Raw genomic sequence first — 14792 nt, forward strand, 5'->3', positions numbered from 1 at the left:
ATTTTGGGTTTATTCACAATACAAGCAATAACAACAGGTATTGTTTAACCGTTCAGTAACATAGAGGGCGGGCTGTAACGTATCTATTTAGCTGTCGGTCGAGTTTAATCTTGGAAAAACTGTATGAACTGAACTGAACATCTATTGTATCTCTTTTAAATCAGAGGCACAGTCTCAATGAGATGTATGTTGCCGATCGACACTCTTAGTCTTAGATAGATAGAAATATTCACTCTCTCATTACTGTAATAGATTAGTTACATTATCTATTCTAACAAATTATTAAAGTTCAAAATAGTATCACAATAATACTTTATTTTGCTGTTTATTTTTTGCTTTGACCATCTTTTTAAAGAATATAAACTTATATTATCTTCCAGTCAAGCAAACTAGTACATATTAAAAAATAGCTTATAGAATTTGTCATATTTACAAATGTAAATTATTGATTGGTAAAAAATACAATTCAATCACTAACGCTTTGCTAACATTATAGCTATTAAGAATTCTTAAACTTTCTATTTATTTAAAAAATTATATTTATATGACATGAAATTCACCGACCTGCAGTGTAAATGTATTTTTACATTGAATATAAACGACAGCCACAGTGGTATTTTGGACTTTTTATACTTCTCAAATTTATGTTTTGCATATCTTATATTATATAAAATATAAAATACTAATATCGATTCTCAAAATTATTATCTACAACTTCTATTGTAACAAACTTATTAATTTTACTTAAATTAATTTATTATACAAATTATTAATAATGGTACATAAATATCAAAATATTACAAAAAAAAAAGATTGTTTAGTTGAGTACAAAAGAATGGAAACATTTTCTAATCTAAAATTTACTTATTTTTAATATAATCCACAAATATAAACTATATTTTCATATGAAATTGTAATCTATTTTTAACATTCAAATATGGTCTAAATTTTAAATAACATTCTTTCATTTCTACACTATTATAAAAATGTGAATTTTTGCGAAAATAAATGATCGCAAGAAAATTAAGTATGCATAAAAACAATTATTAAATTTAATGTGTTTCATAATTCTAAAATTAGCAATAGTCTATTTACATTACAAAATTTTTTAATGTTTCAGTATTAAATAGTACATGCCATAGAGGTAGACTAATCTTATCTTTCTATGTTGTTAGTATTGCTTTAAGAACGTCACCAACGGATATTTTGAAAGGTATGACACGCCGTTTGTGCCAAAATGTTTTCCGTCTAGAACCAGGAGTAGTATAATTAATAAAATACAAAAACTAATTAGTATTTAAAAAACCAACGGATATTTTGAAAGGTATGACACGCCGTTTGTGCCAAAATCTTTTCCGTCTAGAACCAGGAGTAGTATAATTAATAAAATACAAAAACTAATTAGTATTTAAAAAAAAAAGATTTTATAATAATAAAACAATTGGCAGTTTAAATACTTGAAAAAATAATAAAAAACAATTATGATATACTATTATGACTATTGACTACGATCAAATAATAGTCAAGAGAAAGTATTAAATTTACAACATATAAAATATAAAAAGTTGTATTGTTTTAACTATTAATTGTAATGCAAGGAATAATTCTCCGGCCATGGCGGACTGCGTTTTGGTTGTTTTGGTTTCGGTACTTTCCTCGGAAAACCTAACAAATAGAAACAGAGCGTTTATTATTTAGCAGGTTAATCAACACCACATACTTATATCTATAAATTTCATTTTCACGTCAACTTTATTTTACTTTTATTTTTTTTACGAAGGTGGTCCATCAAGCCGAAACTAATTAGGGATGCTCGGAACAATACAATTTGACAACGAAAAATAACATTTAAATAAAATACTCACTTATATCTATGTTTTCATATGTAATTGGTCCTGGAGTAAATGTTACTTTTGTCTCAAAGACAGCAGTCCCTGAAAAAAAAAAAATTAAATAGTAATTTGGTACAACTGTGTCCAAACGTGCATTTTTGAATGAAATTGAGAGTTTGTATTATTTACAACAACGATGGACTAAATCAAAATCTACACTATCAAACTTTATGTGACAAGAAAATATGATGTGTCCATATATGGACATGATGATGTCATATCACTACCATATTTAGGCATATCATTACCTTATTTGATCATATCACTACCATATTTGAGCACATCACACTTTTTTTTGTCAAACTAGTTTGATAGTGTAGACAGAGCTTTAGCACTTAACATTATATTATCCTTATTTGATACACCTATTATCCTGGTAAAAAAACTTACTTATTGCTTCAAATATTTGCATGTCATGTCCTTCTGGTTTTGTTTGTGGTTGCTGCGGCTGCTGTGGTTGCTGCGGCTGCTGTGGTTGCTGTGGCAGCTGAGGTTGAGATGGAGCAGAGGAAGATGAACTAGATGAACCACCAAAGTCTGGTAGTTTGGGTCGTCTCTTTTAAAAAGAAAAGCAACATATAAACAAACATAACTGTTTTGTGAAAAATGGTGTAAAAATAGAAAAAAAACCATGTTGGTTTCTATATAGGTATGGCACGCCATATGTGCCAAACAATTTTTGTTACAAGTATTTATTAAGCTGAAAAAAAAACATACATTATTTATAAGGTCCACAGAGGTGCCAATTAAACAGAAACACTTCTTTAATAAAATACTTACTGTGAACATTTTTTTTGCAAGCATAGTTGCAAAAGGATTGCGTTTAGAAGGTTTCTCATTCGCTTCATCTGTTGATATGAAGGAAAAAAAAAATCAAAATACAAAATTAAATGATAATCTATTAATAATTTGCAATGAGATTTTAACTAGAACCTAAAAACAGAATGCAGTCGTAAATGAAGTGTACGCATGGCGTTTTTGTGCTTGGTTCCAAGTTGTAAAGATTGCAATTACTGTAGCATACCTATCGTCTGGTACATTTCTTTCGTTCTTTGCGGTATTACAGGGATATCATCATCCTCCTCATCATCAAAGGAATCATCAGTAAAAGACCAAGCCGAGTTAGATGAGGCATTACTAGCCTCACTTACTAAGCGTGAGTTGGTTGATGCTTTACATGAAAGTGAAAGAAGAAAAGGAAAAAAGAAATAGATGATCTGAATACGAATACTGAGAACTACTTCATGCAAAAATAGGAGATGTTGAACACTAAGGCTCTGTTTACACTATCAAACTGTATGTGATGTGCCCATATATGGACATGATGATGTCATATCACTACCATATTTGGGCATATCACTACAATATTTGGGCACATCACACTAGTTTGTTAGTGTAGACAGGGCTTAAGATTTTGATAGCAGAACATACTAAATGTGCAGAGATAGTGTAGACAGAGCTTTAGGGCTACTGGGTGGTCCTTAAATGGAGGGAGATGAAATGATGCAAGATACTAAAAACAAATCATTTAAAAAAAAGAAAAAATATGTCCAACCACCAACTAACTATAAGGAGCATTTTTTTGAATTTAAATAGCATGTTTTTTGTGTTTAATATTAAAACTACTTTGCATTATGTTTAGAAAAAAAATCTAGCTAAAAAAAGTTTCATGACAATCACTAATTGCTAATTCGCTCCAGCAAATATGGCCCACCACAATTTGATTGGCTGCACTATGATTTTCTGTAATTTGATTGGATGATGTAGAACTGTAACTTTTTCAAATGTTTTTTTGGTGATGTGATGTATTAAATTTAACCAACATGTGAACATCACATGCGTAACGTTTTTTAGCGCACAAAATAATTAATTAAACATGCAAGAGAACTACTAGGTATGAAAACAAATAAAATATAAAAAGAAGATTTCAGATTCCAACAGAAAATACCTTAGAAGCAAGAGATATAATTGGATATTTGCTATAGAAATTGGTTTATAAATGATACTGTATTCTTGTATAGCGCCACTCCAAATAAAATGATCGCTGGTGGCGTTTTTCTCTATGAACTTTACCTCTTGGTTCTTGCGGTTGCTGAAAGTCGCCAACTTCTGCGTATGCCGAATCTTCAGTGTAAGCACTTTGTCCAACTGCTTTAGATCTTTCCAGGTCTTGCGGTGTGATATCTTCGTATGTTCTATCTAGCGAAACTTGTTTCGTTTGTGGCGGCGGCTTTCTAGCATCTAGTACACCGTCGATGGTGGTGGTTGCGTAAGGAATCATGACCTCAGCATCTTGTATTGCGTATGCGGCACACTCCTCCGTTCCGGACACTTTTTCTCTTTCTATCAGTTCTGGAAGATGACTTGAAAGGTCGACATAAGCATACTCTCCATTGCTCTGTGATGATGGTAGTGCAGGTAAGGAGCCTTTAGTGGTTAATGGTGGTGAACGTTGGTTTGGTTTTGGTGTCGGTAAGGAAGCTGTTGATACCTTTGGTGATGGTGGGCAGGGTAGGGCAGATTTTGGATTTGGTAGGGAAACTCTGACAGCTTTTGGTGGGAGTTTCATCGCTGTTTTCGTGGTTGGTTGGGAAGACTGATTGTCAGTTGGAAGAGGTGATCTCCTTTGTGGCGATTGTTGGTTGAACTGAATATTAAAGTCTCGTTTTGGTTTCGATGGCGGCACTTTCTTTTCAAGTTCTGGTCTGATGACTTCATAAGCACTTGAGTTATCCTCGGCTTCTTTCCCCGATACATTTCTTGTAGTGGGGAGAGGAATAGGTAGTTGAACCTTTGGAGGGAACACACTTCTTGCAATTGGCTTAGGCTCTGATTGAAACTTTGGGACTTCGGATGGTTTCTTCTGTTCAAGAGATAACCGTTTAGAAACATCTGGTGGCTTAGTCTGCAAACCACCAGTCAGATTCTTTTGCCGCTGCAGCAACATGTTTTGAACACCAGCTATTTTACTATCTGTGTCTGACAATCGTTTTACGCCACCTTTAGGTCCATGATGAGCATTTTCAAGAACGGAGTCGTAAGAACGTCTTTGAGCTGGTGCTGGTGAAACCGGGAAAGATGGCACTTCTTGCTTTGATTTCATCATTTTATTCTCTGACGTTCTTAGTGTTGGGAACACAGCTTGCTTCCCTGGCATGGGGGAACTTGGTTTATTAGTGGGAATAGGAGGTTTAAATGGTACAGCTGGCTTCGAGGAGGATGCACTAACTTTTGTACTTTCGGCATTGAGGGATTGAGGTTTCTTGGGAATCTCTGGCTGATGTGCTGGAATTAAAGGAGCTGTAGAATAACAAAAAGAAAACAGTTCTTGAATAAATCAAACTACCTGTATCAATAAGAGGCTATAAATTCGATACCTCAACTCAGTATGGTTTGATTCTAGGTCTTAAGATGTTGCAGTTCTAAAGAATGCATACTGTCATATTTAAAGTATAAACAAATCCTTAATCATTAGCCAAAATTGGCCCATGGGTTTATACTTGAGGAGTATTTCCACCCATTTCAAATAATCCGAATGTTTGTTTCATTAGGGATATTTTTTTTGTACAATCCGGCATAAATTAGACTTACCCCTTTGAGCTTCTGGTCTTGGTATAAGGTCCTGCCAAGTTAAAATAAACAAGTAATAACATTTTTGATATGAAGTTTTTTAACAGACAACAAACACATTTTCGCCTAAATCTGGTATACAAAACCAAATCTCTACTGGGAACAGTGGTTTCTAAATCAATTAGACTTTTAAAAAATAAATAAAACATTGATGTTGGGAAGTAAAGTTTATGATGATATTATAAATACAGTAACTTACGGGATCTATTGTCCAGTTCTCGTACGTGTGTCCGTCATCAAATTTCATGTCATACTTATTTTGTAATGTTTCCCGAAACAGTGCTGCAGCTGCTTTGTGAACGAGTTCATATTGCTCCTGTTTAAAAATAAATCATATACGTGGTCATGGAGGAAAATGACTAAAGTACGAGTAAAATACAAATCATATAACCAGTGGCGTAACGGCTATGAGCGCTCACTGGCTAAACCCAGGGGCCCCAGAGGTCAAGGGGCCCAAGAGCATAAACAGCCCACTGCAACTACCCAGCGTTAAAGGGCCCTTAGGAGTGCTAAACCAGGGGCCTATGCCTCCTGCGTTATGTCACTACCTATAACCTCAATCATGCTTTTATTGAATTCACACTTACCTTTGATTGCACAATAGCATGCCTTTGTTTTCTCATTTCCAAAATTATTGATTTCAGACTAAAGTCCTCATCAATCATCTAAAAAGAAAAATAATACAATTTTATTTTCTAAATAAACATAATTGGACAACAGAAGTTCAAAGAAAAAATGATTTATATAATTTATTTACCTCATCTCTTAACAAATTCCTTACATAATCAATAACACAAATTGTTCCCGTTCGTCCACAACCAGCACTGTAGAGAAACAAATAACGATAAAGTGTGGTAAAACCACAAGAACAAGCCCAGCGGTTTTGGTGCCCGTAGCACAAAGGACCAACCAGGGTTAGAAAAGGAGTTTCCGGAATGTGTAAGATTTAAAACCACTGGCTTATAGTTTTCTTCTCGGTATTTGCTAATTTTTTGACATATCATCAGACGCAACATCAGAAGGAAAGATTGTAGGGAAGATGGACAGGAAACGGCAAAGAGCCTCATGGTTTGGTAAAATAACAGACTAGAAAAGTTCTGATGATCTCCACTCTGTATACAGTGTGTGGAGAGTGGAGATAATCTGGTCAGTTGTGGTCAAAGGTCATCTACATGTTTTCAGAAGATGGTACTCAGAGATAGTATTTATATGACATGCCATCTAACCTGCAGTGAATAAGAAGAGGCATCGTGTCATCCACCTGATAGTCTCGCATCTTCTTCACCATATTAATGATAGCTTCAACCGTCGTAGGTACTCCATGGTCCGGCCATGATGTGTAATGAAATTGAAACAACTGCTTTTGATCCTGATATTTAAAAAAACTCATAGAGTTATTAGATTAAATCTAGAGAGTAAACTAGGTCATAGACAGAATATTTGCTGATACATGATATGCCAGTTTTCAAAACAAATTTCTGACACTATGAATTTATTAAATCGTCTTGGCACTTACCTCTCCTTGCGAAACAAGAAGTTTTCGTATCAAAAAATCTTTCGTTATGCATTCTTGACTAATCTAAAATAAGAAAGAAAATAATTAGAAATAAAAAAATTGACTGTTTTAATACTTTGATGTAAGTAATTTACCACTCATAAAGTGGAGGAAAACGGAAAAGAAAAGGAAATAACAGGAAAAGGAAGAAAAAAGAATATTTTGATATGGAGACGATACAAACCTGTTGCACCCTCATTTCACCAAATTTCTGTTCTTTTTCATTTTCCTCACACCAATATTTCTGACATTTATGCTGAAAAATATGATGTAAAAGTGTAATGATTTATGCTTCTTGGTTTCAGAAAAAAAAAAAAAAAAAAAAAAAATTGATTCAATGTGGACTACACTATCAACTAGTTTGACAAAATAAGTGTGATGTGCCCAAGTGATATGCTTAAATATGGTAGTGATATGACATCATCATGTCAATATATGGGCTCATCACATTTTTTTTGTCACATAAAGTTTGATACTGTAGTGTAGACACAGCTTAACACAGTTGTAAGATTACCCAGAAAAACCTGCTAAAAGATTACGTAAGAAAAACAAAATGTAGTTACTACAGCAGACTAAAGCTCTGTCTACACTATCAAACTTTATATGACAAAATGTGATGTGCCCATATATATTCATGATGATGTCATATCACTACCATATTATATACCATAAGGCATTCGATGTAATGAATCATGATATTTTGCTTAAAAAGATACATCACTATGGTATACGAGGAACTGGTTACAAATGGATTCAAAGCTATTTACAAGAACGAAAACAATTTGTACAAATAAATCAAACCAAATCATCACTCCAACATATTAAATGTGGAGTACCGCAAGGGTCCATCCTTGGACCCTTGTTATTTCTTATCTATGTTAACGATATTATTAGAGTAAGTGATAAAATAAACGTGATTTCCTTTGCGGATGATACCACTGTTTTCATGAGTGATAATAATATAAACAATCTTATAGACACATTAAATATTGAACTTTCAAAAATTAATAAATGGTTTATGACAAACAAACTTATTTTAAATATCGATAAGACTAACTACATTATTTTTAGACCTCGGCAAAAAAAGATCCCTGAAATTACTTCCCAAATCCAAATTAACAAATCAATATTACAAAGAGAACACACGGTTATGTTTCTCGGAATACATATAAATGAACATTTATGTTGGAAACCCCATATAAACTGCATCTCAAATAAAATCGCTAAATCCATTGGTATCATCTACAAGGTAAAACACGTCTTTCCTAAACATATTCTTTTAAATTTGTACAATGCGTTTAGCTTACCACACCTCTATTACTGCAATATAATATGGGGAAATGAATATCCAACAAACTTAGAAAAAATTCATAAATTACAAAAACGTATAGCTAGAATGATTACAAACTCACCGATGAGAACAGCCTCCAAACCACTATTACAAAGTTTAAAAATGTTAAATATATACGATATAAATAAAATTCAAATTGCATGCTTTATGTTCAAATATCATCTCCAGGAACTTCCCATCCCTATAAACAACTTGATTGATTTAAACCCTAAAACTGATCGCTTAAAGACATTAAGAAACGCAAATAAGATATATATTCCACACAGTAGACTAGAAATTAATAAAAGATCAATTTTTATTGAAGGACCAACATACTGGAATAAACTCCAGTCTACCCTAGAACAAAATCACATGACCTCACTCCCTATGCTAAAGTACAATATTAAAAAGATGATATTTGAAACATATTGCTAGCTACTATTGCTACTGCAAAATTGGGGTTGTAAACATTTAGCTTAATATCACTTGTTGTGTTTGTGTTTTTTTTTTTTTTTTTTTTTGTTTTTTTGTTTTTTGTTTTTTTTTTTTTTTTTCTTTTTCTGTCTCAAACTGTCATTTTTTGTTAATGTAATGCGTCCGTATAATATGTTTTATGTTTATGCTTAGGACTACAAAGACAAGCCACTTTGGCTTCTGTGTATCTTAACCCATAAACTTTGTAAAATATTGAATATTGAATAAATGTTGTTGTATTATAAATATTTAAGCATCACTACCATATTTGGGCACATCAAACTTTTTTTGTCAAACTAGTTTGATAGTGTAGACTGTGACAGAGCTTAAAGTCTTTGATGTTGAGTTTGAAACTAAAATTCTATTTTTAAACACAATCAGTTGGCTCCAAATTACTTAGTTCAAATTAACAAGACGATCATCTTGTTTAATGAACAGCGAAAAATAAATATAATATTGACATTAGGCCATTAAGGGTATTTTGGCAATATTTGTTAATCAACTAACCAAACAGATACTATATGTAAATGAATGATAGAACAGAATTATCTTTGTAAATATGTAATGTAAATTATTACTACTAGAATTCCAAAAAAGTTCCTCAACAAGGTAAACATGGTGATAATGTAGGTAAGGTCCTTTTTTTTTCTTTTTAAATTTGTGTTTTGTTCGCAATAAGTTTTACTAATTGTAATAACGGTATATAAATGAACACTGACCCTTAGTAACTGTGATAAACATATACTTTATTTAGTGAGGCTGCATTCCACCATGTTCGTAACATGTAATATGTGTGGTGTGCTATATAAGTATGGAGCGCCATGTGGGCATAAAGCCACTCTGGGTATAACACTAATACTATTTTAGTACCTCTGAATTTGGTGTAGAAAACCATTTTTTGTATTGCTAATATTTAAAGCTGTATTACCTTCCCTAGTTCATATTCATTACACGCCATGACAACAATCTGAGCATTGCTCTCCCAAATTAATCGCCAGAAGTCAGCAACAGTCTGGGGTAGTGGTCCTTGTGCTGCAATGTACACAGGCTTGTCGTTGTGATCCTGTAAATAACAAGAAAAATAGCCATTTTTTAATCAACATTATTGCAGATATATTTTGTAGCGGAAGATATGTTGAAAACATTTACAGTTACTTTTCTGGTTACCATAAAATTATGGTATGGGTAAAAATAAACATGCTAGTGTGAACCAGGCTTATGTAGCCATGAATATGCTAGTGTGAACCTGGTCTATGTAGCAATGAACACGCTAGTGTGAACCAGGCCTATGTAGCAATGAACACGCTAGTGTGAACCTGGTCTATGTAGCCATGAACATGCTAGTGTGAACTTGGTCTATGTAGCAATGAACATGCTAGTGTGAACCTGGTCTATGTAGCTATGGACATGCTAGTGTGAACCTGGTCTATGTAGCCATGAACATGCAAGTGTGAACCTGACCTACAGTATGTACTGTAGCCATAAACATGCCAGTGTGAACCAGGCCTATGTAGCCATGAACATGCTAGTGTGAACCTGGTCTATGTAGCCATGAACATGCTAGTGTGAACCTGGTCTATGTAGCAATGAACATTCCAGTGTGAACCAGGCCTATGTAGCCATGAACATGCTAGTGTGAACCTGGTCTATGTAGCAATGAACATGCTAGTGTGAACCTGGCCTATGTAGCAATGAACATGCTAGTGTGAACCAGGCCTATGTAGCAATGAACAACTTTGGAAATTGACAAATAACCAAATGACTTCCCATTGTTAAAAATCTTTTACGTCACACACAAGGAAAGCAACTACAAGCATTGATAAAATCAATTCTAATATATTATTTCCTCAAGATTAAAACATTTTTATCTCGGTATCTTTATTCAATAAAAAAAACAATGAAACACTTAATAGTAAACGTCTGAAATTACCTCATAAACTATAGCCTTGGCTAAACAATTGTGTCTAATATACTTGTATTTCAATAATTTATTAAACAATACATAGATTTAATGACGAAATTTAATAGCCTCAATAATTTTTGGAACCATAATTAAACTAAAGGTCAAATATTTGAATTGTTCCATGACAGTTTCAAAATTGTTTGTTATCCATGTCTCATTATATTAAATTTTAGGGATCATGTGAAAATTATACTACTTCAGTTACTGCAGTAAGTACATTTTTCTTAAATAGTAAACTTAAGGTGGTTGACATCATTTCGAATATTTAGCAACAAATAATTTATTATTGTACAGTTTAATTAGTTGAAATACAGTGAGTCCCGGAAGAGTGCACAGTTAATGTGTGAAACATAAAAGATTAACAATCAAAATGTAGGTCAGGTCAAATTTACAATAGCAAATACAAAATTGTAAGTATCGACAAACAGTATTATATAGTGTAGTAGTGAGAATAGGTCAACTTAATTGATACTTTGCTATGTTTGTACTTGGCTTTTTTAAATTCAGTAAAAGGGCCAAAAATTGACATTTTAATTGAGAATGTCAAGTGTGTGTTTTATTACTGTATGATCATTTCTTATTTTCCACATTATTTTTTTATCAAGGTTTGACCTTTTTTTTCGTTGTTCTTTTTGACCTTTAGAATGGCCAGGAAATAATGATACAAAATAAAGTCAACTACCCGGTTTTTCTTTAAATTTTCACAAACAATAGTTTACAGATCTGGTATGTAAACAGTTTACATCCACAAATAAAATACTTGCAGTCCTACACTATACAGTATTTCTTTTTATTTGTAAAGCTCTGTCTACACTATCAAACTTTATGTGACAAAAAAGTGTGATGTGGCCAAATATGGGAGTGATATTCCCAAATTTGGTAGTGACATCATCATGTCCATACTGGCACATCACACTTTTTTGAGTAGTATTGTCTACTACTAAACATTAAGTACTACACTATGTTCAAGTCATCAATTGAAATTTAGTTAAAAATCTGAAAAATCACATGTGATTATTCTGCTAGAGTGCATTGATACTGTAGGCCACCAAATAGCATTGATAGGGCAGGTATCAATGTAAAGGGCATAGATAAGGCCTTAATATTGATACCTGCCCTATCAATGCCCTTTACATTAGGGCAGGTATCAATGTACTGAACAGTGACAATGATAATCCTGGCCATGCATTTAAATATTAATAATACTATAAAAATCACAACACATTAGAAGTAACGAAATTATGATTAAAATTACCTTTAGATAATTAGCATTAATGTAGTCTGAACCTGCTATGCCCTCTATCTCGGATAACACAACCCGTGTATAATCAACTGAAAAAAAAATATAGAAATTCATAATAATATATACAGTAGGTTTCTGATGGTATAAATTTCATATACTGCATAATAGGTTATTATAACATTTAAAATTCTCTAATTTATAATGAAAAGAATATACACTCATTCCCTTAAAAATTCATTTTCATCTATTATTGTTCTTTTTTAATCAAAGTATGTGAAGAATGAATTGGGCATATTTCCCTGAAAGCGTAACTTACAAGGTAAAATATCTTTATAACGATTCTTCTTAAGATTGCAATCCAATTCGCCCGCAGTTGTCGGGAAAGTTTTTTGCATTTTATACTTGGTGGATTGACTCTTCACACTCTGAAATAAAAATGAATGATGATGATAAAACAGAGAGACGCACAATAACACAATCTTAAAAAACCATTGCCAAATAATAATAATTTTTGCTTTAACAATTACGTTTTTTTTCGACCTGGCAACAGGTTCATATTGGGGGCTTAAATGATTTGGTTGGAAGTGTTGAAATAAGTGCATTAAACCTTCTTGAGTACGGTATTATATAAGTCAGTATACTGAAAGAAATGCTGCACTTCCTATGAGGAAATAGCAATGTTATTATATACAGAGCGTTTTAAACTTTGCGATTTCAATATTTGTTGTTAAATAAAGATAAAAATTGAGTACTTTAGTCAGAGGTTTTGAATTGACCAATACAGGGTATTCTAATGAGAATTTTGATTTTATTGTACGTTTTAATAAATAATAAATATTATAAAATGTACTAAATATAATAAAGCCCTAAAACAATAAATACTTTTTTATGGAATTGATACTATTTACAATTTTTAATAATAATAGATCAAACTACTGTATAATACAGTATCCTAATATACTTAATGGATAATAAACTTTAATAAAAGATCATCCTATATTCATTTAATATCAATTTTTTAAATATAATTTTGTAAGTATTTACCTATCTAGTGAGCATGATTAAGGGTTATATAATTAATATTGTGTAACTGTATAGGAATAGCTTAAGGATAATTCAATGTGATTTAAAAATTCTATAGATTTTTTTGAAGATTTCTAAAGGATAGCCTTGGAAAGAGGATACACCAACCCACATTACGCTATCATCCTGGTTATTTCAGGAAATTAAAATTCCTGTATTTTTTGTATTATTGGAATTATTTGAATAAAAAGACTTTTTGTGCGCTAATACAGCACAGTAGGTTCAGTTTTAAAAAAGTAGTCTTTTTTTTAAACATTTTTTTTTTTACAGTATCTGTAAACGAAACAGTATGTATCTGTATGTTACATCCTACAGTACAGTATACTAAATTCTATTATTAAATTAAAATGCTAACTAGTATGAAACTAAGAAATTAAAAGGAAGCCAAGACATAAAAATTAAATATTTATATACTAATATTACTTGGATATCAAACAAAATTATTCTGATGCAGATATTACTGTACAGTTTTTCTGTGAAACATATACATTTAGTTTTTATTGCAGACATGTATTGCAGTGTATACGATTGTCCCGAAACAATCTAGCCTAATTAAATAAAGAGTAAACAAAATACTGCATCCCTTATTACTGCAGTAGAATATTATTTGACATGGCCTCATTTCAAGCCAGATTCTTAAGATTTTTTGCCAATAAAAAGAATTAATTCATAAATATGAAGTTTTCTGCAACATGTAATGTATAGTAGTATTTTTAGCAGGAAAGGTAAATAACTCACAGAATAGAAAATGAAACAATATTATGTTGTTTCACTCATATTACTGTATGGATGCCAACAAAGCAGTTTTGTTTTAAATAATTTTAATGAAAAGTAATCCAGACAAGTGTATTGCAATTGAATATCATGATAGTGATACATTTAGAAGGATGCTGCATCCTCTGCACATTCCAACCCCCTCCTCCTATGATCTGAAATTCTATTTAATTATTCAACAATTAAATATATTATTTAATTCTGCTGTTATGTAATTATTAATTAAGTAATAAAATAATCCCAAATACCTATTACTACACTGTACATATTTGGTTTTATACACTAGGCCTAGGCCTACATATAGGCCTAAGGTCTATGGATGCATGGCTACGCATTCGCAATACTTACGAAGAATTCCTTTGCAAGGGGAGGATGTGGGTCCTCCGGTGTCCCTTTGGAATTTAGAAGCTGATCATAGCTCTCAAGCAAGGACACCAATAGTTCTTTCATATTTCGCCCCATTATACTTAAATTAACAAACACAATAAACGTCCTGGATCACCCTTCAACGTTGACAGTGCTTCACGAATTCATTCTTGTCTTCTTTCCTGCTTTCATTCCTACCCGGAAAAACAAACTTACAAAAAAATGTCGAACTAGCAATACTTTTATTTTGTTGTGTAAAGTCAGTGACCCGTGCAATAAAGGTCAATCAAAAAGTAATACGTGTATGTCGCCCTCTATATCGTCACACAGGAAATGTTCCTTTTAAAAATTGCATTGTGGAGCGATGAAGAATAGAAAGTACAGTAAAATTCCTCCTTTGAGACAATCCTGTATTCAGTGGACACACATATTAAGGAAAACGTACGAATGGAATTATATAATTTAAACTACGGGACACTTCG

General features: G+C 32.3%; 1 protein-coding gene across 2 annotated transcripts; it reads right to left on the reverse strand.

Annotated features, from left to right (window-relative positions):
- Positions 1-295: 295 nt before the first annotated feature.
- Positions 296-14535, reverse strand: LOC144855324 (uncharacterized). Of its 2 annotated transcripts, XM_078713143.1 has the most exons (17): positions 14293-14535; positions 12404-12512; positions 12100-12176; positions 9810-9944; positions 7262-7333; positions 7039-7101; positions 6749-6891; positions 6280-6346; positions 6110-6187; positions 5722-5838; positions 5484-5514; positions 3966-5192; positions 2917-3063; positions 2673-2740; positions 2283-2448; positions 1866-1934; positions 296-1665 (listed from the first exon to the last, which is right to left on the reverse strand). In XM_078713143.1, exons 1-17 carry the CDS (start codon positions 14404-14406, stop codon positions 1583-1585), a joined length of 2766 nt encoding a protein of 921 aa, XP_078569269.1. In that variant the 5' UTR covers positions 14407-14535; the 3' UTR covers positions 296-1582. The 2 variants fall into 2 exon arrangements, with proteins under 2 accessions (XP_078569269.1, XP_078569270.1); XM_078713144.1 differs by lacking the exon at positions 2917-3063.
- Between the last annotated feature and the right edge of the window lie 257 nt (positions 14536-14792).

Source organism: Antedon bifida, chromosome 11 (genome assembly GCF_963402885.1).
Source record: "Antedon bifida chromosome 11, ecAntBifi1.1, whole genome shotgun sequence".
Taxonomy (NCBI): Eukaryota; Metazoa; Echinodermata; class Crinoidea; order Comatulida; family Antedonidae; genus Antedon; species Antedon bifida.

Bases quoted from the DNA above. Each gene is read 5' to 3' on its own strand.
- LOC144855324 (XM_078713143.1), bottom strand. From the start codon at position 14,406: ATGGGGCGAAATATGAAAGAACTATTGGTGTCCTTGCTTGAGAGCTAT. The intron at 9,945-12,099 runs GTAATTTTAATC...TGTTATTTACAG, and splicing joins TTAATGCTAATTATCTAAAG to GATCACAACGACAAGCCTGT. The intron at 1,666-1,865 runs GTGAGTATTTTA...TCTATTTGTTAG, and splicing joins ATATGAAAACATAGATATAA to GTTTTCCGAGGAAAGTACCG.